At 43.2% G+C, this 15652-nt stretch overlaps 1 protein-coding gene across 1 annotated transcript; it reads right to left on the reverse strand.

Annotated features, from left to right (window-relative positions):
• Positions 1–252: 252 nt before the first annotated feature.
• MLANA (melan-A) lies at positions 253–12476 on the reverse strand. The gene is made up of 5 exons (XM_010960642.3): positions 12212–12476; positions 10675–10776; positions 6470–6566; positions 1846–1959; positions 253–530 (listed from the first exon to the last, which is right to left on the reverse strand). Exons 2-5 carry the CDS (start codon positions 10749–10751, stop codon positions 462–464), a joined length of 357 nt encoding a protein of 118 aa, XP_010958944.1. The 5' UTR covers positions 10752–10776; positions 12212–12476; the 3' UTR covers positions 253–461.
• Positions 12477–15652: the final 3176 nt, after the last annotated feature.

The raw sequence follows: 15652 nt of genomic DNA on the forward strand, positions 1-15652 counted from the left end.
GTCTTGAACCTGTAAAGGTATCCTTTGTGAGCCCTCCATAGCACAGACTCACCTGCAACAATTCTGTTAGAGTTCATACTGGTCAAGAGGCTGCTTCTTCAAAAATCAGGATAGTGGTTTGTTATTAGCTGAATTTCAGCTTAAAAAGAAATTGGGTGGTCCCAGAACACACACTTGAATTCTGTCACTCAGAAAATAACACTGTAGATATATTACTACTGGCGCAGATAGTATCATGCGTTACAATGTTTATTGACAAAGCTTTTCCCATTTTAAAATTTCTCATCATTTCCTCAATCAGTGTTGCTAGTCACACAATGAGGAATTTAACACTTAGCTTATTAGAGATGAGGGACACTGTTTCTACAGAATTCTAAAGCAGAACCTAAGATGTCCATACGAAGATCAAGCAAAAGTGTGAGGGAAATCATTTCAGCACCTCTCAGGGGCCTTGCTGGCTCTCATGGAGAATAAGGTGGTGGTGACTGTTCTGTAGAGAGTTTCTCATAAGCAGGTGGAGCATTGGGCACCTGTGAGAATGAGAAAGGAGACCATGGGCTTAGCAACAGCACACAAGGTTCTGGAATAGGAATTAAGTCAAAATAGTTAGCATCTTGTTTATACTTTTGCTCTGGGCTGAAACTTGTTTAAGTGTTCACATCTAGTTTCCACCCAATGAGGTAATCATTAAATTTCACAAGTGTGGATGTTGAAACATTTTTGGGGGGAACAGCACTAGAGAAAAAAGGGCTAAGCGGCTTCCCCCAAATCTCAAAAATTTATTTGCACCTGGATTATCCTTGTGAGGAAAAGTCCCGAGCACTAACTAATGAATTCTTGAACCCTGTTACAGACACTGACACAGACTGTATCTTTACCTCAAGCATAAATCCTTATAGTTGTGTCTGAAGGCTGTTGCTGCTATCAGCAGAGCACAAGTGTGTCAGGCCTTCATTTAATGCTCACAACAACTCGAGGAGTATTTTCATTGCTCTTAGGTTACAGGTCAGGAAACTGAGGCACAAAGAGTTTAAGTCACTTGCCCAAGGTCACACGACTGATAAGTTATGAGCTAAGAATCAAATGTAGTAATTTGGCTCCAGAATCAGTGCTCTTAACCATTATGATGTACTGCATCTATACTGGCACTGTCCAACAAAAACAGAGTGCACCACATATGTGATTTTAAAACTTCAAGTAGCTACATTTAAAAAAGTTAAACAGGTAAAATTGATTTCACTAATATTTTTATTTAACCCCACATATCAAATATTATCATTTCAACATGGGCTCAATATAAAAATCACTAATGAGTTATTTATATTCTTTTCCTCATACTAAATTTTGAAATCTGGTATGTATTCCAGCACATCTTAATTCAGACTACTGTGTTTTAAGTGCTTAATAGCCACATGTGACTAGTGGCTCTTCTAGTGGACAGTGCAACTCTATACAATTAATGGTAAGTACCTTTTTTCTCTGTTGGATCAATCTATGTTCAGGACAAAGGCAATTATACTAAAAACGCAAGACAAAAATATAGTGTATCCAGAACCAAATCCTTCCCTTGGATCTTACATGTAGGGATTTCATTATTGACCCTGGAAAATGGGTATGAGAGGACACAATTTAAGAAAATCTCTGTGATTCCTTTTTTTTAATCTTACTATTTATTTTTTATTATGGTAAATTATACATAATATAAAACTTACCATTTTAACCATTTTTAAGTGGGTAGCATTAAGTACATTCATATTGCCCTTGTTTTTTAGTAGGAATAATTTTATCCATTTGAGTTAAAAGCAGCCATACATGAAAACACCAAGATGCAAGATCTCAACCTACCACGGGTTCACAATTGTTCTCTTGAGAAGGCAGTTTGCTGTCCTGGTGACCAAGTCCCTCACCTGGACATCTTCTTGTTAAGGTACTTTGAGTACCAGCATGAATGCTTTTGTCCTGAAATATGAATTCATGAAGGTTAGTGGGTAAGAAAAAATAATGGAGTCCATTAAAAAAAAAAAAAGAAGGAAACCATTTTAAGACTGGGTTTTAATCTTGGTTCTGTCACGTAATCGCTGTATGTCCTCAGACTAGTCACTTTACTTTTCTGAATTCCAGTTTTTTGCATCTGTAATATGAAGGTGATGTCACTTACCTCTCAGAGTTCTTGAGAGAGTTAACTAAAGGTAAAGTGTCTTGTATGCTGCCTGACACCCATCAGTTAGTATTTTTGACGGGAAGGAAAAAAGAGTGAATCTAACAAATGGACTTCAGAGAATGGTTGCAAGTGGAGTAGATCAGGGCTAGTGAGGCAGGAGCTGGTATCACAGTGATGAAAAGCATTAGAACAACATGACAGCAGGGACACTCTATGCACCTTGAATTATTCAGGGGAGCTTAATTTAGTGCTTTTCTCCATCCCTAGAAAAAAATGACAATAGTTTGTGCAAGACAGAGACATATAACCAAAGTGGAGACTGCAGGAGTGGTCTGCCCTAGTAAGGTGGAGTATTTCATCACTGATATTACTTAAAATTCCTGGCACATTGTGATCATAAAAAAAAACTTTTAGTTGCTTTTACTGTTGTAAAGTTCTCCACAGCAGTGGTTCTCAGACTTAAGCATGCATCACCATCACCTGGAGGGCTTTTTAAACGCAGATTACTGGGCTCACATGTAGAATTTCTGACAGAGCAGTCTAGGATGAAGCCCCAGATTTGCATTTCTAACAAGTTCCCAGGTGATGCCGCTACTGCTGGTCCAGGGCCACATAGAGAACCACTTCTCCAGACAGTGTGCCTCCTCATTTCCTGTGCCTGGGGTGACAAAGACATTTAGAGGGAAGAGGAGGTCCACTGGGGCCAGGTGGGGGCCATAGAAAAGGAGAGAGTGTATATCCCATTTATAGAGACAACACTGCATAGCTGCCAGGTTTTGCCAGATCTTTTGATTTTTTTTTTTTTTAAAAAAGAGACTAGAAATTAAGATTTTTATGTAAAATGTGACTTTTAAATGTTGGCACCAAATTCAGTTTTTTCAGATACAACCGCAAGTATATCTGAGCCAAATCCTCCAGTAGGGCATGAGCAGCAATCTGTGGTCCTGGCCGAGAGGGGCTGGGGCAGGGAGGTTGTGCAGGTGTTCAATAGCTCCGCAGCCTTGTCTGCAGACTGTGGCTGATCGCAGGGGTGACTAGGTTGGAAGAGAAGGACATCAAGTAGGTCTCCCAGGGAGGAGAGGTGTTTGGAACATCAATTGGACAAGGCCAAGCACTGATGGGGCTGATACCTGTATGGTCTACAGACTGTGAAGTAGTTTTCCTAAGCTCTAGTCTGAAATTTTTAGTGACCCTACCCCTTGGAAGGAGATACGCACAGGACTCCAATCTTGACATGAGGACCCAGGGAGGTTCTGCTCCCTTCCACAACTCCCAACAACATACCTCAGGTAAGATGTTTAATGCATTCTCTCCCTTTACCTCAAGTATTGATTTTATTCCTTTTCTTTTCTTTCTTTTTGTTTCTTTTTAATCTCTCACCTGCCATAGGGTAGGAGCATGATCTACTTCCCCAGTTCACTACCAATTTTCTGCATTTGCATTCAAACCTCAGTGTGCAAATTAAAATATAGGCTCCTGGGTCCCACCACTAGAGATGGTCCCAGAGGCTGCATTTTAACAAGAACCGTAGGTGATTCGAGTGCAGGGGCCCCTGACCATATATACACTGAGGAACATGACACTGTGAGACAGAAATGTAAACTGAGTTGTCAGCAGAGCCTTTAAATTCTTTTCCAAGAATCAAGGGTATTATGTCCTAAACTTACAAGTAAAAGAGTAAACTTGGTAAATATGAAAACCAACTTCCAGTCCCTTACAGATCGTTTTCCTGCAGAAACTCGTAACTGCAAAAAGCAGTCTTTTCTTTCCAAAGATATCGTTCAGGCTTGAGGAATTGTTAGCCAAGGGAGAAATTTTAGGAGACCTTAATTCCAACCAACTTTGCTACCATTCTGTGGTCAATGGAAGTGGGAAAATAAACACATTTCAAAGCTTAATAAAGGTGGAGTAATTTCAGGTACCTGAAGCTTTCATTTATCATCATTTATGTTCTTCTGCTCTAAAATGAAACTAGAACCACCAAAGAGAGACAGGGAGGTAAATTATATAGTTAAATGCAATACTTAATGCACTATTTTACATAATTTGACCTAAATTTCTTAGACTGCTGATCCCCAACCTGGCTTGTCAGGAGATATGAAAGTCTCAGAACAAGATTTTAATATTAATTTAAAAAATAAATGACAGCATCTTTAAACATTAGGGAACCAGGAAACTGAAACACAGTTCTATCTCATAAAAATTCCAGAAACTCTGCAAATCACTGATCTAGACCTAGAGGAATGGAGGATGGTAGGTTGAACTTGAACCTTGGGGGTAAAGTGTCTGAGCCTGTGACACTAAGGCTGTTATTCTTCAACTGAATATGTTTCAGGTGAGTGTGTTGAAGCATAAAGGAAAAAAACCATTGCCTTTTTGTCCAGTAGCATCAAGCTAGCAATAGTGGACAGTTAGGAAATGGGTACCAACATATCAGGTTTGTACAGCTTTTACAAAAATTAAATCATTATGTTTTTATATGCAAACATCAAATGAAAATGTTTTAAATATAGAAGAAAACATACATTACATAAAAACTGATACATGTTATGTTACATCGCATGTGTCTAGGTACAGAACAGAACAAACGAGGCTCGGAGAAGTTGAAATCTGAGGTCACCACACAAGTCAGTGGCAGTGAGACCAAATCCTGATACCATACAATGGGGGGACTGCTAAGTGCCAGGCACTGTGCTAGGCACTGGAGGCACAAAGATGAATAAGAAATGTTCTCTGTTCCAGTTCATAAATGGGGGGAAGAGAAGGGGTGGGAGAGGCAAAAAGTAAATAACCAATTACAAGGTAATGTCATAACCCTGTCCTAGAGGTACACGTGGAGTTCAGTGGCAGAGAGGAAAGAGTTTCATCTGTAACCTCCTAACCCAAGGCTTTGCTATCGTACTTGGTTTGGAGTCTTATTCAGACTCAGAAACTTCTCCTTCCCATAAACGTCACACTTTGGAGGGCTGCTGCTTTGTGGCTGTGTGCCCTCCAAACTCACCCTTTCTTTCATGGTTTGTGTCTGGGACACTATGGCAAGATGTGCATTAGGGAAAGGAAGTCATGGACTGTCCGGCTGCCCAAGCTTCCTGGCAAGGAGGAGAAGAACTCAAAGCTATGGCTCCTACCTTCTCCTTTTCCTCCTCAGACATCTAGTCTCCAAGCCCTTACCCACACCAACCCTTCTTTGCATCACAGAAACTTTTTTTCTAAATGAAGTGCTTGGTGAATGAGGAATGGGACTTTCCAAAATTTTTTGTAAAGATAAAAAATTTTCCATTATGTATCAGCCCCAGAAACTTTCAGATCTGTAATTACAAGAAAGAGGGAGGCAGGTGGGAATTGCATCTCTTCTTCCATCCCATTGCTCACTGTGGAGAATGCCTTTGGATGCTTAAGTGCTACCGGGCTTTGGAGCAAATTTTCTGAAACCTATCATCTTTATAGTGTGGATACTCAGTTGTTTCTCATTTGTTGAAGATCCTACTGCCCCAAGACTGGACTTTGTCATTCATTAACTTCCTACTCATATGGGTAAAGAAGCAAACATCCTATTAAAACTGCATTGGCCATTGACAGAGGATGGAGCCTGTTAAAAACCCAGTGGTCCTTTGTGCTGTTGAGTGGTAGATGGTTTCCTCACTGAAATGATGGCTGGATGGGTCCTGGGTATGCTAGGTTGTTGGTATAACAGATTTAGAAGAACTCGGATTCCCAGGTAACCTTGAAGGAAATGACTGAAGAGAGAAGAAATGACTTAGAGCCGACTGCTAAGTGGCATAACAGGACCAGTAGGAATCTGCAGGAGGATTGGTAAGACCTGGAGTTCTTGTATGCTGCTGTTTGCTGTGCAAGAGGACCATGAACCCTTCCCCTGTGCCCCAGAAACCATCAGAGCTCAGCTACACACACACAGACAGGCACTCGAGTTTGCTGTCAGTGGAACCAAAGAGATAAGCCAAGTTCCTGGTTGGAGTTCATGCCTGGGAAGAGGCAAAGGAAGAGTTACAAGTAAAATGTAGAGAAAGACTCTGGTGGGTGGGGCGGGGGTGGTGTGGGGGGTATAGCTCAAGTGGTAAACCACATGCTTATCACGCACAAGGTACTGGGTTTAATCAACAGCACCTCCTCTAAAAATAAATAAGTAAATAAACCTAATTACCTCCCCCTACAAAAAAAGACTCCTCACCCAGGAATCAGAGCTAGAGGCAATCCTAAGAATATCACCGCATTGCCCAGAAAGTCAGACAAAGAAGGGGAAGGCAGGTCCTGGATCTTGACAGACTCAGCAGTGGGAACTTTACCAACCTTCAAGCTTCTGTATCCACTTCGTCTTCTACAGTACCAGCAGCTGATAAGCAGTAAAATTCCCAAGATCACGGTCAGGATGCCAATCCCTGCAGCCCTGGCCCAAGAGAGAGACAACTCCATCTTGTCACAGAAACCTTGTTCCAGATTGTGATGAATCATGCATCAATCTTCTCTCTTCACAGGGGCTTTGACAGCAGAGCAGTACACTCCCAAGGAGTGTCCCACCCCACACCCGACCAGGTACCCACCAGACCTCCAGCAACCTTCTCCAGGGTCAGGACCGTCTCGAGGAACCTCTTAGGTGTGTGCCCACAGCAGCAGAGCTAACTGGCATGGGCCCCAGCGCCCAAGTTCCAGGTGCAACTGATGCAGTAACAACTGACCCTTATGTGGACAACATATTTGAGACCGAATTGTCTTTCCATTAGGGCTAGTTTAAAACCTTTTCCCCAACTATCAGCTGACAAAAAGGAAATACAAATCAACATTGACTTAATGTCCGCTGTAAGCTGGGTGCCTTGCTAACCATTCTACTTGCATTAGCTTATGTAATTCTCACAACAGCCCTGTAAGGTAGGCATCATTTACCATCCCCATCTTATACAGATGAGGAGATAAATGCAGAGGTTAAGTGCCTTGCTATTGGTCATACAGTGGTAGCACAAGACTGAGCTAGGATTTGCACTTGAGTCTGTCTCAGCTGTGTTTGTACTCTCTCCTTACCCAACCCCTCCCTCTATTCCTGCCCTGACTAATGCTCCTAGATGCCAGGATGATGGCAGCCTGTGGTGGTAGTTAGCAGTTTGCTTGCCTGTCTCTTCCAGAAAAAGGGCTCCCAGAGAAGTTTTTTGGGTTTTGGCTTATTTGTTTTTAATTTGTATTCTCTGTGCCTAGGAAGGGTCAAGCACACAGGTGTTTCAAGAAATATTTCTTGAAGATAGATGCATGGATGGATGGATGGATGGATGGATAAATGGATAGTTGGATGTATGGCCAAACAAATGAATAAAAATGAACAAATGAATTATGGGTGATAAATAACACCAGTCTCTGTGAAAAATAAATAAGCCATTTAATATCTTCTTTAAAATAACTATTTACAAATATGTGGATTTGTGGCATAATGTTAGCCCCAACATTATCTTTTCTTTTGCATTTGCAGTTGGAACTAAAGACCCACTTGAAATACTGTCTTCAGAGATTTATTCCTTTGGCTCATTCCTAACAGCTTAATTCTCTGTTACTTTAACGTCAGTAACCTCTTGTAGGTGGATCAGCAACTTTCCACACAGCAGATTTTGGGTGGGGGTGGAGAGAAGGTAATGAAGAAAAGGAAAGGCCTTGGAGACCAGCCACAGAGGGTTCAGAGCTGGCACATTGTGGCTGAAGGGATGGAAGTAGGACTTGTGGTATTTAGAAGTCTCTGAGAATATAACTATCTCACAAGGATGCTAGCAGCCAGCCCCACTGGTGAGACGTGTGTCCCATGTTTATGCTCAGCTAGGCAAGCTCCTGTCTGGCTTCCACTTGTTCCAGGAATCCAGTGCAGGGTCATCAAGGATCAAACTAATTAGGTCAGTGCTTGATGCTTCCTCTGGTCTCACCTGAGTGACCAGGAAGGGACACCTCAGAATGGAAGTGGTAGATCCTGGGGATGCTGAGACAAGAGGTCTGACCTCTCCAGCCTGCCTAGCTGCCAAGTCAGAGAGGCCAGCTGACATTTGGAGTCAGGTACTCAGTAGGTATGTACTAAGCACCTCTTGGCTGGGCAGACATGGACTACCTGGAAGAAACAGCACAGGGGATCAGCTCTGGGAGAAATGACTGAGCTGCTCCTAGAGCAAAGCTGCAGGTCATTGAGCAGGCTCTCCTCAGGAGGACACAGTCTGGGCATCTGAACCAGCATCTGGGGCCTTGTGTCCAGTGGCCCATGGAAGTATTAGCTACCACGAAGGCCCTGGAGACGGGTCCTGGGACTGCACTTCCCTGCATGACACTGTCAATTAGCTAACATTTGCCTGGTTTTCCACATCACAACATGATCAACGTGAGGAGTGCTGAGTCTCTTATCTGTGACTTGGCTAGAGAAAGGCTTTGCAGTACTGGGTGATTTATAAGAGGCTGAGCAGCTGCTGGTGAAGCAAGGTCTAATTGAGCCATCTCCTGGAGAGACCTTTGCACAGTACCACCCACTGGACCACCATCTCAAGGCTGCTGGGGCATCCAGCCTATCCTTTCATCTCTGAACAGAATAACAGCCCTGGATGAAAATGCTGACCCAATAATGCACCCAGTCAACCCACTTTATAGATCATGAGGCTGAGACCTACTGCAAGTCTCCAGTGTCACCACCACCTAAGCAGCTACTCTACCATTTGTTGAGCACCGATTTGTGCCAAGCACAGTAGCAAGCCCACTACTGAAGACTTTGATTCCATCCTCACAATAATCCTCTGAAGTAAGTAGTATGTTCATTTTCCATCTGACATCTCCAAGACTTTAGGCTGGTAAAAGTCCAAGGTTGCACAAGCAGAGAGCAGCAGAACCAGCATTCACAGCGACTGGCCCCAGATACCCAGCCAGTGCTCTTCTGCTGCATCACCCTTTCCTGAGATGAAGCCGTTACAGGAAGCATTCGTGGGCTCTCGTGACTGAAGGCAGCTGATTCATTCTCAGCATGCCTGCACTCTAATTTTACCCCCTCCCCTCCAGGTCTGTGGTCATCCCCTTGGACATCATGGCACAGACAGCGCTCTGTTCCAGCTCTTTTGCCCAGTCACGTTGCACTGTCACATGCTGAGTAACAACCGAGAACACTGGGATGTGCCAGACACAGCAGAAGAACCCCCCGCCCAGCCGGGCAGGGGTCCTCAGATATCATCCAAATACCTCCAGCAGCAGAATTGCCTGAGATGCATGTTATAGTGCAGATCCTGTTCCCCCGACCCTCAGACCTCCTGAGTCAGCCTCTTGGGCAGCAGTGTCTAGAAAGCTGCATTTTCACAAGCTCCACGGGTGGCTTATGCCCCCTCAAGTGAGAACCCCTCTTGACTGGGGTTTCGCAGAGATATAGAATCTGCTGAGTCACCATACAGAAGCTGATACAATATCCTACCTAATACCACATGCAATGGACCCCCAAGAGTGTATGTTTGCTCTTGGGACATTTTCTTCAGAAGATCTCCCTACCTCCACTCCCAGTTGACCATGCAGGGATTTTGGAGAATCACAGCAGGGTCTTCTGAGGAAATGCTCCCAGCCTGAATTCTTCCCTGGTGCCATTGATGGTTTCTACATCTTACTTGCCCCTGCTACTTCACTCTAGTAAATATTATTCGACAGTTCTTTCATGAGAGAGAGCAAGTTTGAGGGAAGTTTTGAGCAGACCACTTAAGAAATGCTCCAGATAAAAACTGGGTTACTTGTTTGTCCTGTTGGAATCTCCACTCGGGGTTGTGGGGAGCCCCTTCCCACCACCACCTGTTCCCACTCGAGTCGATGCAGAGTGTGTCCTGCAGCCTGTGTTCCCATCACAGCACTTAAACTTGCTGAAACTTCCCTCAAACTTAAGTCACCCACTAGATTGTAAGATTTTTTCAAAGACAAGAATAGTGTCTTGGGCTGGTATACAATGTTTAGCTCTTAGAAATGCTTGATCATATAAATACTTATTTTAAATTAACTCTTAATACCAAACACCTTTCCTTGAGATAAAGTATTGATGCAAAGGTTATGACCACCATCTTCACCATGCAGCCAGTCAGCAGGTGGAGTTGCACACACAAACCTGCCATTCCTCCTCACTCGCTCTTTGGCAATTTACCTTTGTTCTGTCTGCAAACCACATCCAGGATCCTGAATGGAGCAGACATGCGAGGCTTGAGGAAAGAGGCATTTTGCTTCCAGACAGATGTTGTTCAGCCTGGGCACCTACAGTGTAGATCTAATAGCTAAGAATGCAGACAAAAATGGCAAGATCCAATTTTTTACCATTCCTACATCGCCTTTTTTGGCTTCAGAGAAGCTTGAGGCCCCTTGTAGGACCACAAATTCTCCTTACCTCGTTGCCGGGGTTTTTGCTTTCTGGAGAAATAAACACTAGAGAGATTTACAGGCAGGACGTGCATGTGCTGATGGAAGCCAGCAGGCTGTGTCAGCAAACGGCAAACTGGAAACCCCACTAGGTCTAGTTTTGAACTTACTCTTCAGCTGTGATGTGGGAGTGGCCGTGCCCTTTCCTGGGGGACCCATTGATGAAGTAAGCCTCTTCTTTTGGCATCTTGTGGGATCAGGCCACAGGACACCTAATAGCAGGGGCACACAGGTGTCATTTAATGCATCCAGAAAGTCTTTACCATAAACCCCCATGAAGACATTCTCGTTAGGTGACCAATAATGACAGCCAAACCAGACAGCTGTTGTTTCTCTCTGTGAGAGGATTTGTACCTGCTTCTTTCAGTCACATCAAGTGGAAATTGCTCAGGATTCTAACTCTTTCTACCAACTGAAAATTAAGTTCCAAGAAGAAACCCACAAACAAAAGCAAAACACTTTCAAATTGAGTTATTATTTGGGGGTGGAAATGGGACGTTCAGTTTGACTCAGTACCATAAATTTGTAGAGAAAAAGCATTTTATTCACTCCTTACTTTCCCTGGCCCAAGACTGGTTAATAAGAAAAGTTATTTCTCTTCAAAGGTATTATTTTGTATCTATCCTTGGAGAAGTAGTGGCTATGATATAGTGTATGTGTGGCCTAACACAGCATCGTCCAAGCCCATTTTCCAACAAAGGAGACCACCCCAAACAGGTTCCTGGGTGTGTCCACGTCCACTCATCCATGATAAGCTGAGGAAGCTTGACCTGGTCTAACAATTGTCTTCCCTCCACTGAAATCAATTTCTGCCTCTCCCTGTTCAAGTCTCATGACTTGGGTTTTAAATACATACATACATATATATAATAATACAAAATTTTAATTTTAATTGTCCATCATACAAATACACAAAAAGCTCATGAACTTCAGTGGTCATGATCAAAGTATGCTTGTCAAAACCAATAATGGTTTCTCCTCTCTTCTCTCCTGGCTGTTGTGTATTTTTCTTCCCTCTTATTGTTCTCATGAATCCCAAAGGTCTGATCCCCTTAGAGTTATATTAATGAGCCTGTTGAAAACAGCTGGGAGAGAAGTGGGAGCGTGGAGGGGAGCGTTCACCCCATGAACCCTTTCCATGGGGCATTTCATGTGTCATCTGCCCTTCCCAGTTGTAAAGAAGAAATCACACTTGAACTCACTGATCCTCTCAGGTGAATCATGTAGGGGTGAACACTTGGTTTAAAATTACAGACACAAAATTCAATTCATTCTGGGTTAAATTTTGTAAATCTATACCTCCAGCTTCAAGCCTTGGCAAACAGCATAGGGACAGCAAATGCACCTCATCCCACCTGAACTAAGAAAAGTGGTTCTTCAAGGGACCTGACAACAGCTGCTCACAAGCTGACTGCAGCCTGAACAGCTGCTGCTTCTGATTCTCTGCTTTGCTTCCCAGCAGTCTGGAGGGAGGACCTAGGAGGAGACTTAGTGAACCTTCAGAAGTCAGAGAATTATAAATGTTGAGGAGAAATTCTGCTGACAGCCAAGCCTCAGGGAGGCAATGAGGAAGGACTGAGGAGTCCACCAGAATCCTCCAAACCCAATTCTCTTCTGAAGGAATGGACGAGAAAGCAATGCTCTTACCTGCTTGCGTAGGACTGACTCCGTCTGCTGGCTGGCCTGTATGTGAAGACTGCTTCTCTGGCTCTTAATCTCAAAAACTTTTTTTTCCTGGTCTTGAATCCCATGTTAGTCACAAGTTTGGATTTCTGATGGGGTCGTCTGTGATTGCTTAATTGGCGTGAAAGAAACCAGCTTCATTCCTCTCCTCAAAAAGTCACGGCTCATCGTGGCCTCTGTTTTTCCCAACCCCAGGGTTTCATCTTAGGGAAGCCATTTATTTCAAATGCTGGTCCTCCTCGGTGGGGTTCCCAGGGCAAGATACAAGATGCCCAGTTACAACTGAATTCGAGATAAACAATGAATAATTTTTTAGTTTAACTGTGTCCCAAGCAAAACTTTTTAGTGTAAGTGTGCCCCACCTTTTGCATGTGACATATTTTTACTAAAAAATAATATTGGTTATTTACCTGAAATTCAAATGTACCTGGCACTCTATACCCTCCCTCATCTTCATGGGGTTGGAGAGACTTTGGGCTCAGACCTGGAGGTCATCTGGTCCCATGCCCTTCTGATCAAGAAAAGGAAACAGGATCCCTAAGACTTCCTAAGCTGAGCTCCCTTTGTGGCACCCTCAGAGATGTCTGTCCCCTGAAAAGAGTGGGTTCCCTGCATTTTCAAGGGGCAGACAAAATTTTCTCTTTGAAGGTAGATATGACCTACCTAAAAATTTAACTGAAACCAGGGCTGATTCGACCTGACATCATAACCTACTCTGAGAGTCAAATGTGTTCAGCCCAGAAGCATTTCAGTTAGGCAGAATTATCTTTGCTCACCATCTCTCTGTAACCATTGTGGACAAGCAAAACCAAACCAAACACCCACCAGAAGTAAGGAATGTGAGAGTTCCCATCAGCTGAGGACTTCAATTAAGTGACCACTAAAGTCCCCTTCCCCATAACATCTGACAACCCCACTCCATCCAGATCCTGTGGCTTTCCAGTTTCCATTCTGGATCGTCCTGTGTCAGGGTATTATCAACCTACTGGACACTGAACAGTTATCACTGGAACTGGCAAGGGAGAAACAAAACAGGGTTGGGGAGGTTGAGTCTTACTAGGTGAGATCGTTATTCTCTCCAAGGAGATAAAATGTAAACAGATTTCAATGACAAGAAGGAGTCAACTATACAAAGATGGAGAAAAGAGCATTTCAAACAGAGAGATGAATCAGTGCAAAGGCCCTGAGGTAGAGTAATAGAACAAGACTTGGACTAAATTCCCAGAACTGAGGTTGATTCAGGAGATTTTGTAAGAAAATCAAGAAGGATACAAGCCCTTGGTGTTGACAGATTTGGAGAGAGCAGTTTCATCCTGAACCTCGTGTTATGCCTGATAACTCCCAGGAATGCCTGGTGGTGGGTGCTAGTCTAAAAGAAGGGTTCAGTTCTGAACCTAGAAGCTGAAGGTTTGTGTTGAGCTGAACTCTGCAACTAACATGGGCCCCTGGATGATGGGCAGCAAGACCAGAGAGGAGGAAGGTACCAACCTGGATCTCAGGGCAAGGGGAGATTTCCTGGTTCTCTCTCAAGTTCCCTTGTGATGTGAGCTAATTCAGGGGCCCTGAGTGTGCCCAGGCATTGTTCCAGGGTGGAAACTACAGGACAGCTGGCATCATCCCCTCCCCCAGGAGTTGGGGCTACAAGACTAGACCCAGCATATAGGAGGCACTGTGATCTGTCTGGGCACCTTCTCCCTAGCTCATCTGATTTTTGGAGCTCAGCAAGGAAGCCTTGATCAATCTTACAGGGACATCTCTTTGGATACTGGAGTGGTTTGCAGTCTGAGGTGCTCAGTCCTGTCAGGGTGAAGTGCCCAGGATAAGCTGGGATGGCTTCTTCAAATAAGAGTTCCCAGGAAACCTCAGCCTGAAAATCCTACCATATCCTGTTTCCTGGAAGTGGCTCCAGAAGTTCCCTGGACTAAGGCTCCAAATCACTATCCTTGGACTGGACCAGGCCTCAAGCTCTGCCCCAGAGCCAGCCCAAACCAGGCCCCACCTGCCCTCACCCTGCACACTTCCTAGTGACTTCCTTTCTTCCCTGGCAGTGTAACTCTCCCCCTCCTGCTCCCCCACCCCCCTCCCCACCACCAGGCTGAGCAGGGGCTCTAGAGTCCAAACTGTCTGCATTTCATCTCTTCAGTCTGTATGAACTTGGACAAATCATAAACCTCTTGGAGCCTTATTACATGCATCCAAAAAAGAGTGCTAATAACAGTACCTATTCCTAGGGTAGTTAGGAGAATTAAAAGAGACAATGCCCACCATGTGCTTGGCACAGGATCTGGCAAAGAATAAGTTTAGCAACAATAGGGTGAGCTGTTACTCCAAGGCTGCCCCACCCATTAATTACTCCTTGTGTTTGGTTTTTTGTGGAGGAGGGGATTGAGGAGTTTTTTTGTATATACATTTTTATTGAAGTATAGTTAGTTTATAATGTTGTATCAGTTTTTAGTGTACAGCATAATACTTCAGTCATACATGAACATATATATATGCATTTGTTTTCATATTCTTTTTCACCATGACTTACTACAAGATATTGAATACAGTTTCCTGTGCTGCACAGTATAAACTTGTTGTTTATCTATTTTATATATATTAGTATCTGCAAATCTCAAACTCCTGGTATATCCCTTCCCACCCTCTTCATCCCTGGTAATCATGTTTATTTTCTATGTCTGTGAGTCTGTTTCTGTTTCTGTTTTGTAAATAAGTTAGTCTTTTTTTTTTTTTTTTAGATTCCACATATAAATGATATCATATGGTATTTTTCTTTCTCTTTCTGGCTTACTTCACTTAGAATGACAATCTCCAGGTACATCCATGTTGCTACACTTGGCATTATTTTGTTATTTTTTATGGCTGAGTAGTATGCCATTGTATAAATATACCACAGCTTCTTTATCCAGTCATCTGTCAATGGACATTTAGGTTGTTTCCATGTCTTGGCTATTGTAAATAGTGCTGCTATGATTGGGATGCATGTGTCTTTTTGAATTAAGGTTCCCTCTGGATATATGCCCAGGAGTGGGATTGCTGGATCATATGGTAAGTCTGTTTTTAGTCTTTTGAGGAATCACCATACTGTTTTCCATAACAGCTGTGCCAAACTACATTCCCACTGGCAGTGTAGGAGGGTTCCCTTTTTACCACATCTTTTTATCGTTTGTGGACTTTTGAATGATGGCCATTCTGAGTGGTATGAAGTGATACCTCATTGTAGTTTTGATTTGCATTTCTCTGATAATTAGTGATATTGAACATCTTTTCATGTACCAACTGGCCATCTATATGTCTTCACTGGAGAGTTGTTTGTTTAGATCTGCCCATTTTTGGATTTTTTTTCCTTATTAAGTTGTATGAGCTGTTTATATATTTTGGAAATTATGCCTTGAGTTTGGA

Source organism: Camelus bactrianus, chromosome 4 (assembly GCF_048773025.1).
Source record: "Camelus bactrianus isolate YW-2024 breed Bactrian camel chromosome 4, ASM4877302v1, whole genome shotgun sequence".
NCBI lineage: Eukaryota > Metazoa > Chordata > Mammalia > Artiodactyla > Camelidae > Camelus > Camelus bactrianus.